The sequence below is a fragment of the Notamacropus eugenii genome, chromosome 5, assembly GCF_028372415.1.
Source record: "Notamacropus eugenii isolate mMacEug1 chromosome 5, mMacEug1.pri_v2, whole genome shotgun sequence".
NCBI classification, from domain to species: Eukaryota; Metazoa; Chordata; class Mammalia; order Diprotodontia; family Macropodidae; genus Notamacropus; species Notamacropus eugenii.
In genome coordinates this window covers 149641911-149665865 of record NC_092876.1, presented here as the reverse complement: position 1 = coordinate 149665865, position 23955 = coordinate 149641911, and the positions used below count along the sequence as shown (strand labels likewise).

Sequence of the window (23955 nt, the reverse complement as noted above, 5' to 3'; positions counted from 1 at the left end):
AGAAGTCTATACATAACATTTGTTAACCTGACTAAGATCTTTGCTATTGTCAGTCATGAAAGCTTGTGGAAAATTATAGTGAAATCTGGGTGTCTGGAGAAGTTCAGCAGTATTGCACATCAGTTTCATGATGGCATACTTGCACAGGTTCTGGATAACAAACAATTTTCTCATGCTTTCCCAGTCACCAGTGGAGTGAAGCAGGGGCTTTTGCTTGTTCCTATGCTTTTCAGCATGATGTTTTCAGCAATGTTGTCAGATGCCTTCAAAAAGGATAAAAATAGCATCAAGGTCAGCTACAGCACTGATTGTAAGTTATTTAACTTGAAAAGACTATAAGCCAAGATTAAAATGGAGAGAAAATTGGTGCATGATTTATTGTTTGCAGATGATTTTGTTTGCAGATGCACTCACTGCAGCTTCTGAGGCCAAGTTGCAACAAAGCAAGGATTGATTCTCTACTGTTTGCACTAATTTTGGTCTAACAATTAATACAATACAGGCTCTTCACCATCCAGGACCAGATCATCCATTTGTAGAACCACTGATTAGAGCAACTAGAGCAATATTGAACATGGGGAAATAAGTTCACTTACCTTGGCATTATACTTTCTAGGGATGTACACATAGATGATGAGATTGATGCATGAATTACCAGACCTAGTTCAGTATTTGGGAGACTCCAAAAGAGGAAAAGAAGAGGTATTAGACTGCCTACCAAACTGAAGGTCTACAGAGCCATTGTGCTGATCTCACTGTTGTATGCCTGTGAAACCTGGACATTTAACCAGCACCATGCCAGTAAACTGAAACACTTCCATTTGAATTGTTTTAGGAAGATTCTGAAGATCACTTGGCAAGATAAGATTGCAGACACTAAGGTCCTTTCTAAAGCTAAATTTGCATCAAAACCCTTCATGAATTCATGTAATTCTTCCTCAAACTATCTAACCAATTTTTTTTTTAATATTCCCCTGAAATGCCTACCTCAATCAGTCAATTTTTCTTACAATTCTCTATACAATGTATTTTTTGTCTCTACTTCCTTTTGGGGAGCAGAAGTCACTACTCCCTTGCTTCACTGATTCTACCTTACCTAATTATTTCAGCTGATCATTTCTCCCTATATATAAATACCTCTGTAATGACGTTCATCATGATAGGGTTGGAATATTGCTGTGGTATAAGGAATGTTGAGCTGGTTGATTTAGAAAAACATGGAAAGACTTGGAATTATGAAGGAAGTTGCTATCCACCTTCAGAGAAACAGATGATAGGAGGAAATAAACATAGTCTTACATATATGAGTGTGAGTGTGTATGTATGTTTATGGATATCTATGTATATATGTGTGTGTGTGTGTGTGTGTATTTAATTAGCCTTCTTTAGAGTGGTGAGAGGAGGGAGGGGGAAAATAAGGTTAAAAGTGCACAGCAGAGAGCAAAAGAAAACCAACAAGGAAGCAAGGAAAAACTGGGCAACTCTGAAAAGAATGTGTAGTATTTCCTATATAGGTATTCTTGAAATGAAAATTTATTGTTTTATATTGAATCTTCTTTTATGGTATACGATATACATTGCATCTTTTCCATTTTTAATTTTATATTTAAGTTTAAAATTTTTTAAATTACAAAAACAGACCTCAAGTGAGAGGAAATTCAGTGGATCCCAAGATAAATAGCTTATTTCACCTTCTAAAAAACTCAAATAAAGTAGTTATTCATTGTTCTGAGCTTTCTTCAAAATCAAACAATGAGGTTGGTGATTCAAGTATAATTATCTACATCTTAGATGTGATGAGAATGAAGCTTGGACAGGTGAAGTGACTTGTCCCAGGTAACACATTATATGAATCACAGAGATAGTATTGCAGTTTAGTTCATGTAAGTAGTCTTTCACAGTTGTGTGCTATCTCTCATTGCAAATAGTACCTTGCATAAACTAGAGGTTCAATGAATATCTGTAAGTTTGAATGAATGGTAATGTTATTCCCTATGACAATTTTTACAACCGCCATTTCTAGGAAGAGCAATGAGTTTGGAACAGAGACAAATGCTCCTTTTAGGTCACAAAAAATTATGATAGGATCTTGTGATTCTGGAACACAAATAATTCACCAACAATAAATTCATACTCATTGTCAATCAGTTTCCTAGACAAACCATGTGCAGAATATAGAAAGCAGAACAAAAACCAAGCAAATTCTATGAGTGAGGTAATTTGAAGAAAGCCTGGCAACAAGATTAAAAAGATAGAATCCTTGAATCACAAAATTATTTTATTGCTATGATTACTATGAAGTGATGGCAGCAAACATTGTGGAAATGTGTAATGTACTGGTTCAAATTGAACAAAATATATTTTTTAGATAAAACAAGATATGGATCAAGAATAAACAGTTTTTATAGCTATAACCACTAGATATTATATATGTACCTGTACATATATGTATATATAAATATATATACACATATGCATAATTAAAAAGAAATATCTTTGATAGAATGAGCATGCTATGGCCTCTTAAGGCACAGATCACTAGAAATGGCATCATCTTTGTTTATTAAAGTCAGTGAAATGTAGTGTACGTTAGCCTGAAAGATAATTAATATTTAGAATATTAACTGAATAGACCTGTATTCATCAGGATCCAGTTAAAACTATGAGCTGTTATTTTATCTTAAAGAAATACACGTTTAAGCTCGGTAGCTGATACTGAAATGTGATTCTTATTCTTCCCCTTTATTCTGACAGATTAACAATTTGGAAGATATTTAGATGTGGAAATGATCTGGGTGATTATGCAGTCTGACCTTTGCCTTTTAAAGATAAGACTAAGTTCCAGTGGATAAGATGATTTAAACAATTCAATCTTTCTTTAAAAAATACTGATTTAAAATTTAGATGCTGCTAAAAACAAATCAAGTTACATGATAATTCATTGAATAAACTGGTACTGGTTACTTGCAGGTGAAATGACTCAGAGTGATTTGATAGTTTTCTTCTAGTTTCAATGGATGGAAATATTTGTAGAGTTAAATTTGGGCTCGATATAAGGAAATACTTCCAACAGTTTATAGCTATGTTAAAGTGAGATGGACTACCTTTAAAAATAGGTTACTTCATCCTTTATATCTTTAAGGGAAATCTTGTTGAAAACTTATTGGGCATGCTGTTGAAAGGATTATTTTCAAGGTAGAAGTTACCCTACATAGTCCCTAAGGCTACTTCCCACTCTGAGATTTTGTCAAACAGCTGATTTTGTATTAGGTTCAAAATAAATGTTTTTCTATATAGACTTTATTTTGAAAAAGACATCTTGATGTTTTAAAAATCAGCATTAAGAAATAAACTTAGAAAATAAAGCATTTATTTAAAAGTTTACATGTTCATATTAATGAACTGTTTTCAGAACCCAATGTATTATAGAGCTAGAAGGTGCCTTAGAGATCATCCAGTTCAACTGCCTCATTTTACCAATGGTGAAACAGAGGTCCAAAAAGTTTAAGCCAATCAGCTAAGGTCACACAACTAATTAGTTTTATTTAAATTTGAGCTAGAGATGGCATTAATGGAAATGCTCTCTAAGCTTCATAAGAATGATTATTTCAAGACAACATTTTGCTGCAAATACAGCAATGAAATAAAAAGCATTTGTAAGCTGCAGTTAAGCAAAACTTCAGAAAGGTCAGTATCAGAAGAAAATGGTCAATCAGAAGGATATAAAAATAATAAAAGTGTACTCAAATGTGCATAAAGTACCTGTATGCCATGAACATTCCCAAGGCCTTTCACTTTTATTTGGAAACTTTATCATTTCATTTGCTGATGTTGTACTTGTTGCTATCCATTTTATGCATACAGAATCTGCTCTGCCTTCTTTCTGGGACCAGAAGATCTCTGATCACTATGTCCACCAAAAAATACAATTTTAAAGATGAAGTGCACTTTTTGAAACATTTAGTTTAAGGTCTTGATTTTATTAATAAGGAAAGTGATGTTAATGAGATAAACTGACAGAGATAAAACTCAAAGACAGGTTCCCTGACAGGGTTCATCACACTTTCCACTGTGTTATTTATCTTTCCTAGTTCTTCCTAAAACATATTTAAACAAAAAGGGGGGAAAGATTGATTAAGGAAAAAGGAGAAAAAATAATTTCATAAAATAAAAAGAGGTTGTACTTCAATGGACAAAAAAATTGAAATTTGAAATGTGGCCAGCTATGTGGTGGCCCCTGTACTACCGTTAATCTAATCTAACAAGTATTTATTAAACACCTACTAAAGCCATGAAACCAAGTGATAGGGATTCAAAGACAAAAATAAAAGACCCTGCCCACAAAGATTTTACATTCTATTGGTCTAGTTGACAGGAATACTGTCTGAATAATACTAGTAATATTCTGTAGATGTGGTCATAATGGTCAGATGGACTCCTACACTTATGTCAATGGTGACATTGATTTGTCATGAAAGTTGCTGATGCAGAGTAAACAAAAGAAGGGAAGGAAACCAATGGATTCTTCAAAGGTGTTCAAAGTTGTTAAAAGTCTCTAGGAAAGTGTAGCTTCTGATATCTGATATGCAGAGTTTAGCCCAATGCCTGAAATAATGATGATTGACTGACTATAGGCATTATATATTGCCTTTTAGTTTAAATCCACCTTACATATAGTGTGTGTTTATTGTATTGTTATGTTATGAGAGAAAACTGAATGCTATTATTTACACTTCCAGTTTTTTAGCTTGTATAAATGATGAGGAAGGAAAACATGTCAAATCCCACTCCACTAACAGACTTGGGCTTTAAAAGCTAAAATTACAAATCTGTGATTTGTGTAATCCAATGAGTCTCGATTAGGTTATTATTGTCACAGCCACTGACTGTGCAGCAATCTAGGGGGATGTGTGAGAGAAAAATATAAAAGCAACAAAAAAAGAATTGGTGGTCTAAAAACCATGATTCACACTGAGGAAACAAGTAAAAAAAAAAAAGAAAATCTTGAATTTTAAAAAGTATAACACATAAAAGAAATATGTATTTTAATCTACAAACAAATGATTGATGCAAGTATTTGGAAAACATAGTTATGAAGAAACATTGAATTAATGGTACATTTCCATAATGTCTACAAAGTCAGAGAGATCTGTAATAATACAAAATTAACCAAGTTATTCTCATTTCTTTCACAAGCATGTGATCACAAGTAAATAATCCCTTAACATTTCACAAACGTTTCAGTAGACTATGCTCCCCTGAGAACTCTGACTCTGTAGTAGAAGCTGGGTAAGCTTCTTTCTTTCTGTCCATAATCAAGGCACATTGCCTTTAGAATCACTGGATGAATCTAAAAACTGTGAGATTTTCCCAGTTTAAAGGAATTAGAAACCTGGGTCTAGGAAAAAGACTAGAGATCGGTTAAAATCCATGCTGACAGAAGACAAGAGAATTCTGCGGTGCCACATTCATTGCCACATCATGTATCCTCCAGGCTTGATCAGTTGCAGCCAAGTGAAATGGAGGGCTTAAAAGAGGAGTAAGTACTTTTGAAACTTTCCAGGAAAACGCTTCTCTTTTCAGTCAAAGAATCCAACAACTTCATGCATGTGGTGCTGAAAGTATTCCAGTAGTCCCTTTTGTGGCTAAGGACAAGTGTGTGTGTGTGTGTGTGTGTGTGTGTGTGTGTGTGTGTGTGTGTGTGTGTGTGTGTGTGTGTGTTTGGCGGGCAGTTTAATTGGGGGGATATCAGAGGCGGCAGGAAACTCCTATGACACAAGAAATAGGAGTGAGAAGTCTCTGCCAGTCACCTGTACTCCTCGCCCCAACTTGTGGACGCCTTGTATTCCTTCATTTGTCACCCACGAACCCATTTCACCGGTGCTACCCCTAGTTTTCGCTGTCAGGGGAGGGAGAATAATAGTGCCAGAGATAATCGAGGGAAAAAAAAAATAAAGAGAAGAGCAGAAGGAAAGAAGCTGTCCTACCACCACGAATATTTGATAACACTTCTTAGCAGCTCCATCTCAATGGATTCAGGAATTTTAACTACTCTCCTACCTCCCATTCTTTTCACCTTTTCTTCACTAACCCTAACTTCACCCCTTACTTAAATGAAACTTCTTTCCTCTTTTCCCCAAGATCCCTTCACTTTCCAGAGACCCATCCCCTTCTGCACAGTTCCGGATCTCTTCCTTCTCTCCTTTCCTCTCTCTCTCCCTATCACCCTGCCCTTGGTCCCCAGTCTTCCCATCGTCTTTTCTCCCACAGCCCCAGCACCTCTCTTATTCCTGTCTCGGGCTTTCTATCTTCACCGGCTGTTTGCTGGAGAAAAATCTTTGCTGCAGCGGGGACCGAAGTCCACTGCGCTTTGCCTCTGCTGGTGCTGCTGCTGCTGGTGATGCTGGTGCTGGTGCTGCTGCTGCGTCCGAGGGGAGGACTTGGCAAGAAGAGGGCGAGAGGACGAGATCTAGGACTGTAAGGTGGCTGTTGGTGCTGTCTTCGAGGCTGCCACCATGCAGCCTGAGGTGCAGGGGAACAGTATGGGGAGGTCTTAACCTCCCCAGCCCTTAATTTTGGCTCGCCGACCTTGCGGGCAAAGCTATTTCCGAGTAAGAGGTACTGGGAAGCACCGGGGACCGGGAAGAAGAGGAAGGACGGAAACAAACAGAAGTGGGGCGAAGAGGGGGGTGGGGTGGGGATACGCGCCGGTCGGGCTGCGGGATTGCTGTGGAAGAAGAAAGGAGCTCAGTGAGTGTTGAGGAGAGAAAGAAGCCCAGAGTCCAGGCTGAAAGGAGAGCAACCGAATGAAGACTGGGGCGCTCTGGTGAGTGAGCAGAGAGCGAGACAAAACTGGGTGGTGGACAGCGCCTTATTTAGGGGGGTTTCCACTTGAAGTGAGAGTAGGAAAAGGGCGGAGATGGTCTGGCTTCTTGAGGACGAGAGGTGGGGGAATGTGTGTGTGTGTGTGTGTGTGTGTGTGTGTGTGTGTGTGTGTGTGTGTGTGTGTGTGTGTGTGTGTGTGTGTGTGTGTGTGTTCGTGCGCGCGCGCGCGTCTATGGCGCGAGCGTGTGCGGTAGCTGCGCCTGTGTATGTGTATGGGAGAGAGTGAGAGGAGGAGAGCGGGAGTGAGAGCTAGGGGAAAGAAAGATATAGCGCATGTCTCATCTCTCAGTGCAGCCACTAGACGCTCCCACCATCACCTAACTCCACCATCTTTTGCATGTGCAACATTCACTGCCGGACAGAAAACCTCTCCAGGGCGATGGAGACTGCGGGAAAATTCCGGCAGCTCAGGATGGATTGCTAAGGGAAGGGGGGGAACAATTACCTCTCTTCGTCAGTTTTAAAATTTTCCCCCCTCTGTGTGGTTTGTTTTTAGCGCCATCCTCCTCAATGCCTCTCTGAGCAGCATCTGAAAAGAGAGTGAGAAAGAGAGCGCGCCAGAGAGAGAGGAAAAAAGAAGATGAGGATTATTTGCAGACAGCTTGTCTTGTTATTTTCTGGATTTTGGGGACTAGCAATGGGAGCTTTTCCAAGCAGCGTTCAAATAGGTAAGCCTTGCATGGCATCCCTCTATGCATGTGGGAAGTGGGACTGATTTCCGAAAGTGAGTTAAATGAGTTGCAGATACGGGATTCAGGAAAGCCTTGGGATACCTCGCTCCACACCTCTTTTCTTTTTCTTTTCTATTAGCCTTCCCTAGCCTTCCCTTAGAAAAAATAAAGCTTGTTTCTTTTGTAAAGGTTTAAATGAAACTCATCAGTTTTCTCCTCACCCCCATTCCCACTCCCCTCTACCCCCGATCCCCACCTTCTGCTGAAGTCACTTATGAATGATTAGAACAAGTTGGAAAAGATCTTCGTGAGGTTTCAATTAATGTTATTTAGTGGTTTTCCTCATCTTTCTCGTTGGTACTTGAGGTTAGAGGGGTAATGAGTTGGTTAAAAACCTGCTTTTCCCTTATGCTGGACGCTGCAGTAGCTCGCTTGCCATCACAGAAAAGAACAGTGTGAGGGAAAGAGCTTGTCCTCCCACCCTCTCCTCAGCTTTTTCTTGCTACAGATTCACTGGGTCCAAAGTTAGATTCTCCCATTCATCACCCCTTTCTTTTTTCCCCTTTTCTTTAGTTTCCCCTAACCCAATCTCCTCATCTCCAGTCTGATTCTAGGGACCCTCTCCCATCCTTGTTTCCTCTTGTTATTCTCCCTTCCTGTCTTTTAATGGGACGCAGCTATTGAATTTCTTCCAGCTAAGCTCAGCCCCACCACTGCATCATTTGTCGTGGACTGTGTAAAAGAGGTAGCTAATTAGGCTGTCTATGGGCTTCAGAGAACAAAGTTCATTTCTTCCCTCCCTTTTCTCTCTTCCTCCCTGTGTCATCATAGCCCCTCTGTGTCTTGTTTTTTGTTTGTTTGTTTTAATGGGTGCCCCTTTTTCATTAATCTGCATGCCACTTAGTCTGAGAAATCAGGATGCTCTAGCTGATGAAGCAGTGTGCTGGGAATCATGGGGAGGGAAGGAGACAGAGAAAGGGAAACACTAAATGGTCTCAGAGGTCATGTTGGTCATGACAAATTGGGACAGCAAAATATGAGAAGCCCCCAAGGTTGAAATACAAAGCAACTTGAAGACGGACAAAGGGCAGGCACCCAAGATAGTGGCAGAGATGAAAAAACAGAAAAAACATAATTGCTACTTACTAGTGGAGAGCTTAGACAGTACTGTGCCTGTGCTAGGTAAGGTATTTAAAGAAGAGAAAAAAAATCAGCGTGTTTTTCATGCTGTTTTTTATAGGTGGTCTATTCATCAGAAACACAGATCAGGAATATACTGCTTTTCGACTAGCAATCTTTCTTCACAACACCAGTCCCAATGCATCGGAGGCACCTTTTAATTTGGTTCCTCATGTGGACAACATTGAAACAGCCAACAGCTTCGCTGTAACAAATGCCTGTAAGTAAACGTGCATTCAAGAAGTTATAAGTAAATTAGAATGATATTAAAATGGAACAATGAAGGGAGACAGAGTGAAAGGGAGAAACAGGGAGAGAGGAGAGAGAGAGAGAGAGAGAGAGAGAGAGAGAGAGAGAGAGAGAGAGAGAGAGAGAGAGAGAGAGAGAGAGAGAGGAGAGAATCCAGAGATACCTAGTGGAGCTACATAAAATCAAAGGCTCAAAAAGCTGGTTTTAGTTCCTAATGTCAGCAAGCTAGTGTATGTGTTCTTGTTGGCTAACAGAATGAATCTGCTTCTTACCATTTCATTGTTATACTTATAAATGGATGATCTATATTTTAATAGGGTGGATTTTGTAAGGACATATAGAGATATTATTTTGATTTTTTGCCAGTTTTATTCTTTCTATTTTTTTTACTGTAAAAATCCCTGCTATTTAGTAATGACATTGTATAAAACTAGTGAGGCAAGGTAAAGCTTCTGTTAGTGAGAAAAGAAAAAGGCAAGCAGTGGTGTGGAGGATATATATTTGAGTAGGTTGACGCTGCAGTTGATCTGGTGATGTCACTTGAGGCTGCCCTGCTCTTATATTCTGGGTTGTAAATGTCTCTTACTATCAGGCAATGCATACATCCTGTGAATATGTGTCCATGAATCCATACATTGGTGCCAAATCAAGTTAGGATCTGATCTACTTGAATTCACAAACCACCCCAAGTAAAACTATTATCCCACAGAATAATATTGAAACAGTGACTTCACCAAATGCCATGATGGAACGAACCATTGTGGGTTTTTAAAGGATTTGTTGTATTGCTTAAAGCATATAATAGAGCATAGTATGAATGAAATGTAAAATCCTTAAGCTAACTTTCAAAATACACATTAAATGACACCTCTTTCAATATTAAGTGAACATTAATTCTCATGCAAGATGGAAGGTAACTTTTAAATGCTAATTTATGAGATTTAAAAATACAGATCAATACACCGATAAGGATCTTAGATTACTTTGTAGTAAATATGAATTGTTCTTACAGTATTACATATTATATTATATATGTCAATAGACACGTTTAGATATCATGAAAGTGTTCAACTTGAAGTTTAAATAAGTCAGTTTTAAGTAATATTTCAAGTTTTGTGGTCACTTCTTTCCATTTAAGATGCTTTTCTAAAAGTAGGACTATAAGTTGAAAGTTTTATTGGGAGGGGTTTACAAAATTTTTATGCCACTGGTATGTTTAATGTTTGCACTCACATTTTAAATGTGTTTAGAATTTGCCTTCAACTTATCTATTTTGTGTCTTTTGCTAAATTGTTTTTGTGTAATCATGAAATTTTGTTTAACTCTGGAATATTGCTTCATTAGGAGTTTGTGATATTTTTTTTGCACACTGACACCTCTCTTTTAATTTGCAGTAATGTTATATTTCCCATGAGTCCTCATTCCTTGCTAAGCAGTTTATTAATTATACTTTGTGATGATATCACTATCAAAGTGAAGGAGGAAGGGACTATGTATTTAAAAAGTTTAATACATACCTCAAAAGAAAACTAGACAGTTATACTTATTTGGTGATGTTGATAATCCTTTTTTCAGTCAACATCATTCTTTTGTGTTAGTTGCTGACACAATGTTTTCAAAGGAAAGATACTGAAAATAAACATCTAATTCATCTTTCTACTTAAATATAAGCATTTTAATAAAAGTTTTTCATAGGCTGTCTTAAGTTTCAGTTTACAATTTTTCTGTATCAAAATATAATGTTTAGCATATATATATATATATACACACACACACACACATATATATATATATACACACAAATATATGCTTCAAAATGATCCAAACTATAATTTAAAAGTTTTTTTCTAAGAACTGATAAATGTTTTAACATTGTGAGGATCCAGATGAATTAGTTCATTTCCATTATTGGTTTCTATTGTGTACAATATTAAGTCCTAAACTTATTTTTCACAGATTAATCTTAGTTTGGGCTATTTTATCAAGTTATATATTCCTTATGCTGTGTAAACTTTAAAAATATGAAATGTAAAAGTCATGTATTAGTCAACATTTTATTTGGTCATTGTGATTTATAATGTTTATATCACACTTCAATACTCTGAAGTATCATGCAAACATTGAAAATAATAAGGAACACATTAAATACTATCTGATATATTTGTAAGTCTCATCAATTTGGTAATTATCAAAGGTAAATAGATATAATATAATATATAGTAAACATTATACAACTTGTATTTCTTAACATGACTAAGAAATCATTCAAATACAAATATATTGTAATATTTTGGGGAGAAAGAAAAAAACAGTAGAATGAATATTATTCTATTGTTTTCTTATGCTCATATGAATAACTTTTGTGTATTTCATACGCATGTTACAGAAACATTTAATACTATGAATATGAACAAACTGCTTAATGAAACACAATAAAATTGAGTGACAAATGAACATATTGATCGTCCTTAAACTAAATCTAAGCAGAATTTTACAAAAATCAATTGTCAGATTGCTTGAGGATCCCAGTATCCATGTGATTTAAATTTGCTGGGTTGACTGACCAAATGCACAGATGTATGTGATTTTCCAACCTAATTAAAAATAAATAGTAAGCAATAATTATATGGCCACCTCATATATCAAGCACTGTGCCTTTAGGTGTAATAGAGTAAAAACATGACTTGAAGAAGTACTTTGTAAAATTCCCTTGGAAAATACATTCCTCAGAATGATAGCCTATAGATCCTCAAAGTATAAGAAGTAAGATTAATATTCATTTCAGGTCAAACATAATGACCTAGGATGTGATCGGTTAGCTTTATTTCCATTATGATTAGACTGCAGAAATTACATGTAAATCTGCTATGTCTGGTCTGCCTGTGTATTACAGACCTTAAACAGGGTAGATTTCCTTTAAAAAAAATAAATGTCTACTAGAATAAAAAAAGCAGATAAAGTGGAGTATATTTGTCAAAAGTGTTTAGGTTTCTTTTATATAGAAAATATTTAATTTTTCTTTTGTGTTGTTGTCAGTTTAATGACCTCTCTAGAAATACTTTGAGAATTATACATCTTTCTATTAATACACTTTACAGGCTGAAACTGAACTTAATTGCTTCCAACTCAGCATGTTTTTTATAAGGCCTGAATTCCTGAGAAACAGCCCATTTTAGCACATAGATTTTTTTTTTAGTGGTTCAATAATATTGACCTGATTTGTGTCAGCTGTAATTATCTTTTTTCCTTGACCAGAATTTTCTTTATTGTCTTTTTCTTAAAGTACTAACTTTGTTTAAAAATTTAGTTTTATGAAACATGAAATTGAATTTTTTTGAAAATAAACATCATATGAAACTGGGATCCATTAAAATACAAACGAAGTTTATATGAGTCAGCACTGAGTGTGCTTATACAGATTTCCACTTGTGATTAAAAGTCTTTCTTTGACATGTCATTACTCTGGGACTGGATAGGGTGAAAGTAAATAGCTTTTTCTTTGGTTGCATAGGAAATACTTCCTTAGGTAGTGTTATAAAGCACTTCAAGATCTTTTTCCCCTATACCACTATTGCTTGTGGTCATGAAATGTGCTGATTTTATTTCATGTATCTTTTAAGAGACATTTGAAGTAATTGCTTTTACTAGACTCTCTTCTCTAATGTATTTTTATTAAGTGAATTAATACAGAGCTTTTGCCTATTCTTATGGAGTTATTATTAAACTACAGCAGGCATGATGCCCATAGTATCGAATTACTTTGGTCAGCAAGCTTTCTAAACAATAAAAATCTTTGCTTTTTACATCTTTGTGATATCAGCTCAACTTCATGTACAGTTTTAATCACATTTTTTAAAAAAGTTTTTAAAAAATTACTTAACAAGGCAGCTATGTGTTCATCTGACTCCACACAAAAAAAAAAGGATCTTAAATATATCTTTTAATATTCCCTCCAACGGTCAATATCAAGTAAGTAATGATAACGGACAGAAATTTGGGAATTGTTACTTGATAAGACTAAAATAGAGTATTATTGTATACCAGTTTCATTAGACTATTTAGATTGATCTCCTTATTTTAACTTATCTCTTTTTATGACCTCTTTGTTTTTTTTTAATTTCCACTTCTTAAATTTTTCAATTCACTATTCACAAAGATGCTTAATTGCTTGTTCTGAAGAATCACAAATAAAATTGGTATAGTAGTAGTGATGTGGGTTTCACTTGTAAAGTTACAGTATACGTAAGTGAGTACTTGTATTTACATAGAAGAATTCATTTTGTCATCACTTACCACAATGCACTTCTGATATGAATAGCAATTCAGTAACCAGGCTGTGAATGGTAATTTGTGTAAAATGGGACACTACAAAATTTCCTGAATTTTGATTTATAGGACCTACTAGGAACTTAGTAGGCACTCCATACACACATGTGGAATTGAGGTCTAATTGTGATAGATTTTAGTGGTGGCAATAGTCATTAAATATTTCTAGGGGCATTTGGACATTTTCCTACTTTTTTAGCTCTTTTAAGAAATAAGTAAGTGTCTATACATGCCTGGCATTATGTTAATGAGGAGTGTTTTGAAAGAGAGTTTAAATTGATGATGCCCTTAAGATAATAATTTTCAGCAGTTTTTCCTTACTGAATCTTCTATGTGATGATTTTAGAAGATAATTTAACCCTTGATATACTGTTGTGAGCACATCAGTCTTTAATGGAACTCATCTAATGGAACAAAAAAATTCTGCCAAATAAATTTTTATACTTTTAATCAATAGTTTTGTTAATTCAGAGTAATAATTGTTTATAGAACTTGCTATTTGTTGACTCTGATTTACCCTTTCCTAGGCATAAATGATTTTATCTGTCTGATATGTTTTCTGTTTCCAATCTAAGAATTATTTTAATGGAAATTAATAGGTGCTCCCCTGAACTTATCAGTAATTTACTCCATGTAGGACATAAGAACAACTACAGTTCCTTAGTTTATTTCTTACTTGATGGCTCCACAATTGTATTTGTGGTTTAAAAAAAAAAGATAATTGACTCATGGACTGGGTAAAGACCTAAATTTAAATGCTTATTTATCTTGTTTTATAGAAAACAGTTTGGAAATAACATAGGAATGCACAATTTCTAATTTGGACCCCAAAATCAAAAGCTTGGATTTTGTTTATTTTCAGGGAAAAAATAAAGGATACAACTTTACCATAACTAGTAAAAGTTTTTTGTAGAGTGTGCTGACAGTGATGCTCTCTGCTGGCTTGAAATAATGTATTCATTTGAGAATAGTTTTACTTTATTAGACTGATTAAACTACCGCCCCTAGAGCATTATTATAAGAGACTCAAATCATTTCATCTCTCTTTGTAAGATTAGTAACAAAGATCTAGTTTCTACAATCCTGCTACAGAAATTCTTGGGAAGCTTGTGGAGTTACCTCTTTCTCATAATGATAGAAGTGATTGAAATTGTATCAATGTTCTTCAACAGTTGTTATAGCAATATACTGCGTATCTAACAGAAAGTTCTTTGATTTCAATGTTTGTATATGAATTTTTCCAAGTTCTGTTCCTTCCACTAAGGGAAAGGAAATTCTCAGCTTTGGCATTTCACCTGTTACAATCTGATTCCAGAGCACTTTTCACGTATTCACTCTTTATATTATATATATGTGTGTACGTATATATATATACACACACACACACACACACACACACACACACACACACACACACACACATATATATACATACATATACGTACACACATATATATATATACCTTACATTTCAATCACATTGGTTTATTGACTATTCTCCAAATCTTTGTATTTTATTTTCTACCTGATGTCAGTGAAATAAACCTACCCCACCTCTTAGAATCCTTAGCTTCATAAATAGCTCAGCTCACATGTAACATACTATATGCAATCTTTCCTAGCTTCAGTAGTTTCTAGTGCTCTTCCAATTTTCTATACACTATATACTTATCTGTTTAGTTATTTAACTATCCCAAAGTGGGATATTGCAAGGGCAGGGACATTTTTTCCTTTGTATACCTACCACCAGCAGAAACTTACACATATAAACTGTTTAATAAATGCTTATTGGATTGGTTTATATTGCTCCTAGATTACTGTTACCACATCCTATTCTGGTTTATATCATATTTATAAGCACATATATGTGTCAATATCTATGTACACATGTATGTGTGTGCTTAACTTTATGAAATAATAATTGGATTGAAACTGCATCAAAAATTTATTGCATTGAAAAACTCAAAATGAACATGAAGACTGCTTGAACTGAAAAGAAGGAAAAAACATATAGCTATCTGTAATATTTTGAAAAAATGCTGCATGACATATCTAGGTAGCCTTTTCACAGGTTATATGCCAGTGAATAATCTAGAACAGATTGCATTCATTTTAGGGACTGAATTATAAACTTAAACACATATTCATATTTTCCTCCTGTCATATATATATATCAGAAAATTAATTTCCATATGCCTTGTTAATGTTTTATTTTTAAAGTGCACTGTGTAATTTGGTCTGCATTGCAGTTTTGAGAAAAATGAATTTGATCTTCAGGAAAAAGCTTGCACCTTTTATTAATATCCTATAAATTTTATTAATACACTAAACTTTTATATCTTACTTTGATAGTGTTACCTGTTGTTGCTCCATTTTCAGAGAAATTTCTAAATTCTAAGTTAACCTCAACATTTCAATGGATATGTATAAAGCTATAACAGAATTTAGAAGGGAAAACTAGCTTGGCAGTTTTCAATATATGCAACTTTGTTATCTCAAAAAATATTTCCTTTTCTTCTTAATAAATTATTTTGTTTTATATATCTGTGGTAATTCCAATACAAGAACATTTCTATATAACATAGGCAAATATTCTCACTTAATTTTCTTAAATGCAATCAATATTTGCTTAAATGTTTCATTCCATAGCTGAACATCATCATTTTAGATGCATGTCCTTCAAACAGTGAACAGATTTTATAAAAATATCTGGATCTAGAATGATGATGATGGATATTAAGAGAAGGAATTTTAGAAAAAAAGAAATCAAAAAATACTCTGCATTAGCTCCCCTGATGTTGGGCACAAATATATGTAGATCTCCCCTAATTTGAAAAATCTTATCACTGTAGTGTCCTCTCTTAATGCTATGCTAAATCTATACTTTACTAAGTTATCAAATCTTCCCATTTCTATATTGATTCTATACTGACTATCTCCATGTCTTTACCAGCCACTCATTACTTAATTCTATGTCATATGGCTTCCTTAATCTAATTATATTGCATATTGTTATCATTGACCTCCTAACTAGTTAATCCAAAAATCGTTCTCAGTTCTATGACTGCTCAACTTGTTTGCCATGTTGGATGCAAATATACACTTCCTCTTTTCTAAAATTCTCTCCTACCTTGGTCATCATTGCTCTACACTCTCCTCCTCCTTTGTAGAATCTCACAGTTAGAACATACTCCATAGCCTAACAAATCTAATATATACAATAATATGAATCACCCAAGAACAAGTGATCATCTAGCTTTTAATTAAACACTTCCAATGATGGTGAACACACTAGCTCCAGAGGGCATTCTAATGTTGGATATTTCTAATTATCAAGAAATGTTTTTTCTTATATCAAACTTGTTGACTTCTTTGTAACTTCCACCTATTGGTCTTAGTTTTTTTCCCCCCCTCTGGAGTCAAAAAGAATAAATCTAATCACAGTCCCATGGGATAGCCTTTCAACATATTTATGATCCATTCTTTTCTGTCACTGTTATCTTCTTTCTACTTTTTTCTTACCCCCAAATGTGGTTGTTTAATAAGATTCCATCCTTTTTTTTCTAAATACCCTCAGTGTCTCCAGCTATACCTTCTGTCCCCAAATTCTGTAGTCTATTGAAATCTTAATTCAGATTTTGTGATCAATGATATTAGCTATTCCCCATAAACTTTGTATTATAAATATGGTATCTCTGGTTTCCCTCACATAATTTAAAAACACACTGAATAGGCAGAGCCTGGGATAGATCTCTGAGCATACATCTACACTAGACTTGTGGTGGTGGTGGTGGTGGTGGTGATGGTTGTTCAGCTGTTGCAGTTGTGTCTGACTCTTTGTGACCCCATTTGGGGTTTTCTGGGCAAAGATACTGGAGTAGTTTGCCATTTCTTCCTCCAGCTCATTATCTGCTCTAGAGAACTCCCTCTTATCTGATATTTATGTGGCCATTTTATTGGTCTGTATTCATGCAATTATTATTCCACCCAATGGTACAATTATCTAAAACATGTTTGATCATTGTTGCTCTGTCTACAACATTCCTTTGATATGCTGGTCTTGCTTAACTTGCTTTTGAAGCAAATTGGTTAGTTTCATTTTGATGAAGATTAATTATGACTGTAGTGGAGGGAGCACTGGGCCTGGAGTCAGGAAGACCTTAAAATCTAGCCTCAGACACTTACTGGCTGTGTAACTCTAAGCAAATCACTTAAATCTGTTTGCTTCATTTCCTTGTCTGTAAAACGAGCTGTAGAAGGAAATGGCAAACCCTTCTGGTACCTTTGCCAAAAAAATCCCAAATAGGGTCACAAAGAGTTGAACATGACTGAAACAAGCAAATGACGATGATGACCATGACAAGACAAAAGCAACAAATTTTGGCTCTCCTAATCTGTTTTCTTATAGAATGTACTCCTTGCATCTAGGGGCTGCAGTTTTTGTCTCTGTATCCCTATTTCCTACATAAGCTTCATGCACATGAAATGCACTGATGTTTGCTGAATTGAATCAAAATCCTAACCATTTTACTAGTAAAGTGTTCTAGAATTTTTCCAGAGATAAAAGTCAAGCTCTTTAGACTATATTTGAAAGATTCCATTCTTGCCTTTTTTTGAATACAAGGATAACATTTGACCAGTACTGTAACACTTCACCTAGACCAGATGACTTAAAACCCATTGAGGGGACCTGGATAAGGACAGAAACTAGCCCTGCATTTTTGTTTTTTTTTTTATATAGGGAACCCCAGATGAAGAAATTCTCTTTAAGAAAATTAGTTGGCACCTTCTCTGAAACAGTTTTAAAGAGTGTCCTAGAGCACTTAAATATTAAGTGACTAATGTATGCTTTTATAAGATCACTTCACTTATCATGAATTCCAAGTCCTTATGGCTAGCTTTGATTTAAGATTCACTTATCGTTTCTATTTCAGCAACGATTTTGTCTTTACTGGTCAGAATTAGCTCCAAAATAACAGGACAACAAAATTTCCTTTCTTTTTAAAAGTGAAATGATCATTAAGGTTGGTCAAGACTATCATTTGCCCTTCTTTGGCAGAAAGATAACTCAAAATGTTGACTGCATATTTGAAATCCTTCATTACTATTTTGTTTTGGTTTTTTTTTCAAATATGAAATGTGTCTTCAGAACTCTTCTTCTATTTTATTCTTTTGGTTCAATGATCTGGGGTGTATATCTTTGACAATAATGTTTCTGTTTTTCCATTGATTCTCAACTAAGTTCGTTCCATCATTATTCACCCCTCTAGTTCCTGAATTCTTGAGCATGATATGGTCATACCTAAGATAAGACTTAGGAAAATCATGTTGGCAGGTGACTGGTGAAAGAATTCAAATGGGGAGGAATTTGGCAAAGAAATTTCTTCAGAAAATACAATAATATTTTAAATAAATCAGTTATTTTTTATAACTTTTTAAATATTTTCCTGAATTTGTGTGTCATAATTTGCATACTTGTATTACAATTTTTTCATAGCTAAACAATGCTGAAGGAAATCAAATACAGTAAATGTAGATATAATTGCACCAATTATATTTGTATTAATATGTACTTCATATACCTATAAATAAAATGATAATTGCTGTTCATAATGATGACCCTGAATATTGAGTATTTATAAGATTCTGGAGTGCCTCTTAAATTACCAAAGAAAGTGTAATATTAATTTTAAATATTATATTTTAATACCTTGAAAATTGCTAATTCAGGTATGACAATCATATTAGCTGCCACTGAAATAGAGTTCTATCTGCAAAGCACACTTTGAAGCTTGACCTTCGATTAGAATGCCTGCCACCAGATGGTACTGCAGACTAGTTTGGTTAGATAGCTGTCCATTCTGTGGGTTTTATTGAAAAGGTCAGAGATTATTCTTTTGTATTATTTTAAAATAATAGTATTTAGGTAAAGATTCTGCAACAGATGAATAAAAATCCAAGATATACTTAGGAGCAAATTCAAAACACTAGAACTCTAGGCACAAATGACACTTTCTCACTGACCAAAATTATCAATTTTTCTTTAATTCAAGAAATTCTCATGATGAATAACCCAACTGGCAATAAAATATGCATTATGAAATAAATCTTCAGAATTTTACAATGTCTTGCATGCTATAAGTTGAATATAAGTTGTTAGGACCATAGAATCATAGATATCACCAAGAATATCATCACTAAAATCAGACAAACTAGACATATCAACAGGACCAGAGGTGCAAAAGACTTGTTAGCACACTAAGTGATATGGCAAATTAGCTTCAAATCAATCAACTGCTTTTGGGGATGAAGAGAAACTTGTATCTTTGTCACAGAAGGATTCAATAGAAAGATCTCTCTCACCCATGTGGGTGTTCAGTGAATGAAGTTTTTGTTACAAAAATTTGGGATCAGTGAAAGTGTTACAGTTTTCTAAATATGGTACAAGTAGTTGTCTTATTCAATTTTGGGCATATTGTCCATCTGCAATATGAGCCAAGGTAGAGTTATTAATGTGTTGACTAAATAGGCTACCCATCTACTACACATTGTTATATGGGCAGTTTAGATTTTTCATTCACTTTGCTTTTCTTCTGTGGGTTGTTAGAGCAATAGCTTTCGAATGACTATAGATTTTATTGAAGAGACTTTGTAGACAGTGTTCTAGGGTTCAAATCAATGCTATCATCTCATCTGTGACTAGGAGCACTTGCATAAACTTTCTATTGATAGAGAATTATTCTTTTATTTGGACTGTTTAAGATATCTCCCATGATTTAGATAAACACTTAAGGTGAATATATAGATATAGATCTGTCTGTCTATCTATCTATCTATCAGTCCCATGCTAGGCAAGTTCATTCTTGCCTGGATCTTGAGGGTCAGCCTCCACTTTATCTCCCATCTGAAGCATATTCTTTTCATTGCTATGAGCCCACCTGTCCTACCCCGGTAGTGTCCAATGTTAGTGTTGTGGTCCTGCCATTTCCATCTTCCTCTAACTCACCTGCTCAGTGTACCAACTTTTTTCTTTTACTTGGATGTGATTATGTTACTCTGCTAAAAAAAAATTATCAGTGGTTCCCTATTTCCCTTCACCTACATTTCAAACATCTTTGCATAACATGCAAGGCCCTCCACAGTCTCACACAACTTAATCATTCCAGTTCAATCTCACAAACTCCTTGGAAACAAGGACTGTTTTATTTTTTTTTTTGTCCTTATATTCTCTGAGATACAAAGTATTTAGAACACATAAGAAGTGTTTGATAAATGACTGTTGGTTGATTGATTAATTATTCATTTTCCATTAGATACACAGCAAGATATAGTGGATAGAATGCTGCACTTGGAGTCAGGAGACCTACGTTCAGATCCTACCCGGAAATACATACTAGCTCTGTGACGCTGGGCAAATCACTTAATAAAAAACAGTGTTTGTATGGTGCTTTAAAGTTGACAAAACACTTCACAAATATTATCTTAATTTGTCTTCACAACAGGTGTATTTTATCTTCATTTTACAGACTGGAAAATTGAGGCAGAGAGAGTTCAATCAATAAACATTCATGAAATATCTACTACATTCCAGGAAATATGCCAAGCTAAGGTCACACCTGCCCAGGGTCACATAGCTAGGTAATGTCTGAAGTCAGATTTGAATCTAAATCTTCCTGATAGGAGATATAATAGTCTATCTGCTGCACCACCTAGCTGCCTCAGTTCCCTAACCTTTCTTGATCTGAATTCATTATCGAGAAAAAAGGTTGACCTTGTGAGGTCCTATCTTGCTCTAAATCTATAATCCTATGTACTCTGTGCTCCAACTAAATTGGACTACTGTATCTTCCTGGAACACGCTCTTCTCTTTTTTAGCTTTGTTTATCTGATTTCCCATGCTGTAAGGACTACAGTGTTTATACTCTTTGCTTTCAACTTGAACTTCAGCAAAAAACTTACTAAAAGTGGTTATTCTGTATTATGTGATGGAGAAATAAAAGATTAAGTATGAAATGATCTCAGCTCTCATGAAGCTTTCATGAAGACAAATTCTAATACTTTTCTTTGGTCACTAGTCCATGTAACTTGATTATTTTCCTAAGCAGATATGCTTATCAGATATGATATATTTAGTTAATAATTTCATTTATTTGTCATTATAAACTGTGTGTACTCCCTTCACTTAGGCAGATTGTAATCATCTCCATGCCTTAGTAACCAATTTCACGGATAACTGGGGTGATAAACATATTAGTAATGAGCCTCAATGAGTTTTGGTAGGTCAATCCTTGGGCAACAAAAATATAGTATGTCCCCAAACCCATTCCTAATACATGTCCTCCTTGATCATAAAGCCTTCTGGAGCTAGAAATCCATGGGTTTTACTTTTGAGAATGCAGGATCATCTCCATGCCATGATAGGCTAACAGTAGGATTTTAGTGGAAGAGTATGAAATGAACTCTAAATAAATGAAGAGAACCCCTTGATTCATTTCGGCTTTTTAAAAATTTTGTATTTAGGGGGATGGAAAATTTAGTTATGTGTATGTCTCTTTAAGCCACATGTTTGTAATATAGGAAGAAGTAGAGCTGGTAACAAGATGATGTTAACATTTTAAATGTCAATAGAAGTAGAACCAATGTGAATGTTTCAGGTCAGATCAAACTTGGACCTGTTTATTTCCTACTGTAGGAGGGAACAATTGTTTTCAAGCTGTTGGTAGCCTTCAGTAGCTGCTGATAGGAACTTTGGTGTGCCTCTACAAGGGCTGCTTTCAAAGCAGCAGAGAAAGTCCATTAGGGAGCCCTTGGGAACCATGGAGTGTACTCTCGAGAATCCCATATGGTGTATGGGTTGGCTTTGCTCCCGGCATGGTGTAGGACACATTTAGAGCTTGTGGGACTAGACCACTGAGAAGCTTAGAGGCCATGTAAGCAACAACTTGGAAGGGGAGATTTGGGCCTACTGGTGCACTGCTAAGACAATCAACTCTTGATTGTCTGCGTGGCTCCTAATCTGCAGAAAATCTGGTTTTCAGGTTTGATAGGATCTGAACTACTTTGCTTAATTAATTCATTTGTTGGCATCTCCTTTGAATTAGTATCTACTCTGCTCAATTACTTGTTTTTGTTAACATCTTACAAAGCCTATTTAATCTTACATTTTATGTGGCAGGGAAGTCATTTGAAACATGAATACTTAACCCCTTTCTACCAGAAGAAACACAGCAGTCTGAGGGAGAGCTCTTATTTTCCTAGCATAAAATAAGTTTCAGGGGAACAAAGATGAATTGGACTCGTGTCAGACACTGCTTCATCAATCATGTCTTTACAGCATGATTCCATTATTTTGTTTTAAAATTATTTTCTAAACAATCAGTCACATTTATATTCAAATATAAGTCCATTGGTAATTTAAAAAAAAGCTCTCGTTTGTAGAGTACATTTAGTTTTATAGTTACAAAACAAAATCAAACATGTATGTTCATGAAATTTCTCTATCTGTCTATCTATTGTGAGCTATTATTTTGGAATAACCAGATTGGTTCCTTACCACTATAGAAGGAACGTTCAATGAATTATAGAATAGTATAGTTAGAAGAAATCTTAGAGGTTGTGTAGGGGTAGCATCCTTTACCGTTCCCTCACAATTCCCTTATTCTCTCCTCAGCAACCACAAAAACAAAAGCAAACCAAATAAATGTTGCTCCTTTAAGCTTTAGTACACATATACGATATGGTTTCCAGAAGTCTATACTGTCCTGATTGACCTTCTCTAGATATACAAGCATTTAGGAGAGTCCCTGGTGCATAATATAGGTGCTTAATAAGTGATTGTTGATTGATATTGTCTTTTGTGGGGCAAATAGGTGGTCCAGTAGATAGAGCTCTGGTTCTGGAGTTAGGAGGACCTGAGCTCAAATTTGACCTCAGACACTTATTAGCTGTGTGACCCTAGGCAAATCTCTTAATCTTGTTTTCCTCAGTTTCTCATCTGTAAAATGATCTGGAGAAGTAAATGGCAAGGCACTCCAGTATGCTTGCTAAGAAAATCCCCTATGGGATCATTAAAAAGTTGGCCATTACTGAAAAATAACTGTATGGAAGTTGTCTTTTGTTAGTGTCCCACTTATTCATTCACTTACCGATTCTGTCATTCATCAGAGTTTTATCAAGTGCTTACTTTGCCTGCAAAATGTTACTGAGGCATAGTCAATAGGGAGGTGTCTTTGTTACCAAGAAGACCTGAATTTAAATACCATCTCTGGCACAAATATCTCTGTGACCTTAAACTAATCATTTAACCTCTCAGTGCTCTAGGTAACTGTCAAAGACTAAGTTGCAGAGAAGGTGCCACCCTTCACTGGAATGGGAGTTTTCTTAACAGAGAGTGCCCTATGTCAATGTAATCAGAGGTAATATCTCTATCTTGCCTTGCTGCATCAAATATGGATGAGTAGCTAAAGTTATTTAATAAAGCACACAGAGGTATGTCTGACTAGTACAGAATATAGAATATAATGGGACTATTATTTCCCATGACCTAGATGTTATATTTCTATCTAAGTATCCTGAGACAACATCAGCTCTTTTTGTAGTACCATGAATTAGAGACAATTATTAAGCCTGTGATTAATTAGCACAC

At 35.2% G+C, this 23955-nt stretch overlaps 1 protein-coding gene across 5 annotated transcripts in view; it reads left to right on the top strand.

Moving 5' to 3' along the window:
- Positions 1-5075: 5075 nt before the first annotated feature.
- The window catches only part of GRIA4 (glutamate ionotropic receptor AMPA type subunit 4), a 456325-nt gene continuing 437445 nt past the window's right edge, over positions 5076-23955 (top strand). For all 5 annotated transcript variants that reach the window (XR_011967457.1, XM_072611221.1, XM_072611222.1 and 2 more), the window contains exons 1-3: positions 5076-6826; positions 7382-7553; positions 8797-8955. Coding sequence is in view for 4 of the 5 variants with exons in the window: in XM_072611221.1 (XP_072467322.1) it covers positions 7466-7553; positions 8797-8955 (247 nt within the window). In the remaining variant the exon portion in view is untranslated. The remainder of the gene's footprint in view (positions 6827-7381; positions 7554-8796; positions 8956-23955) is intronic.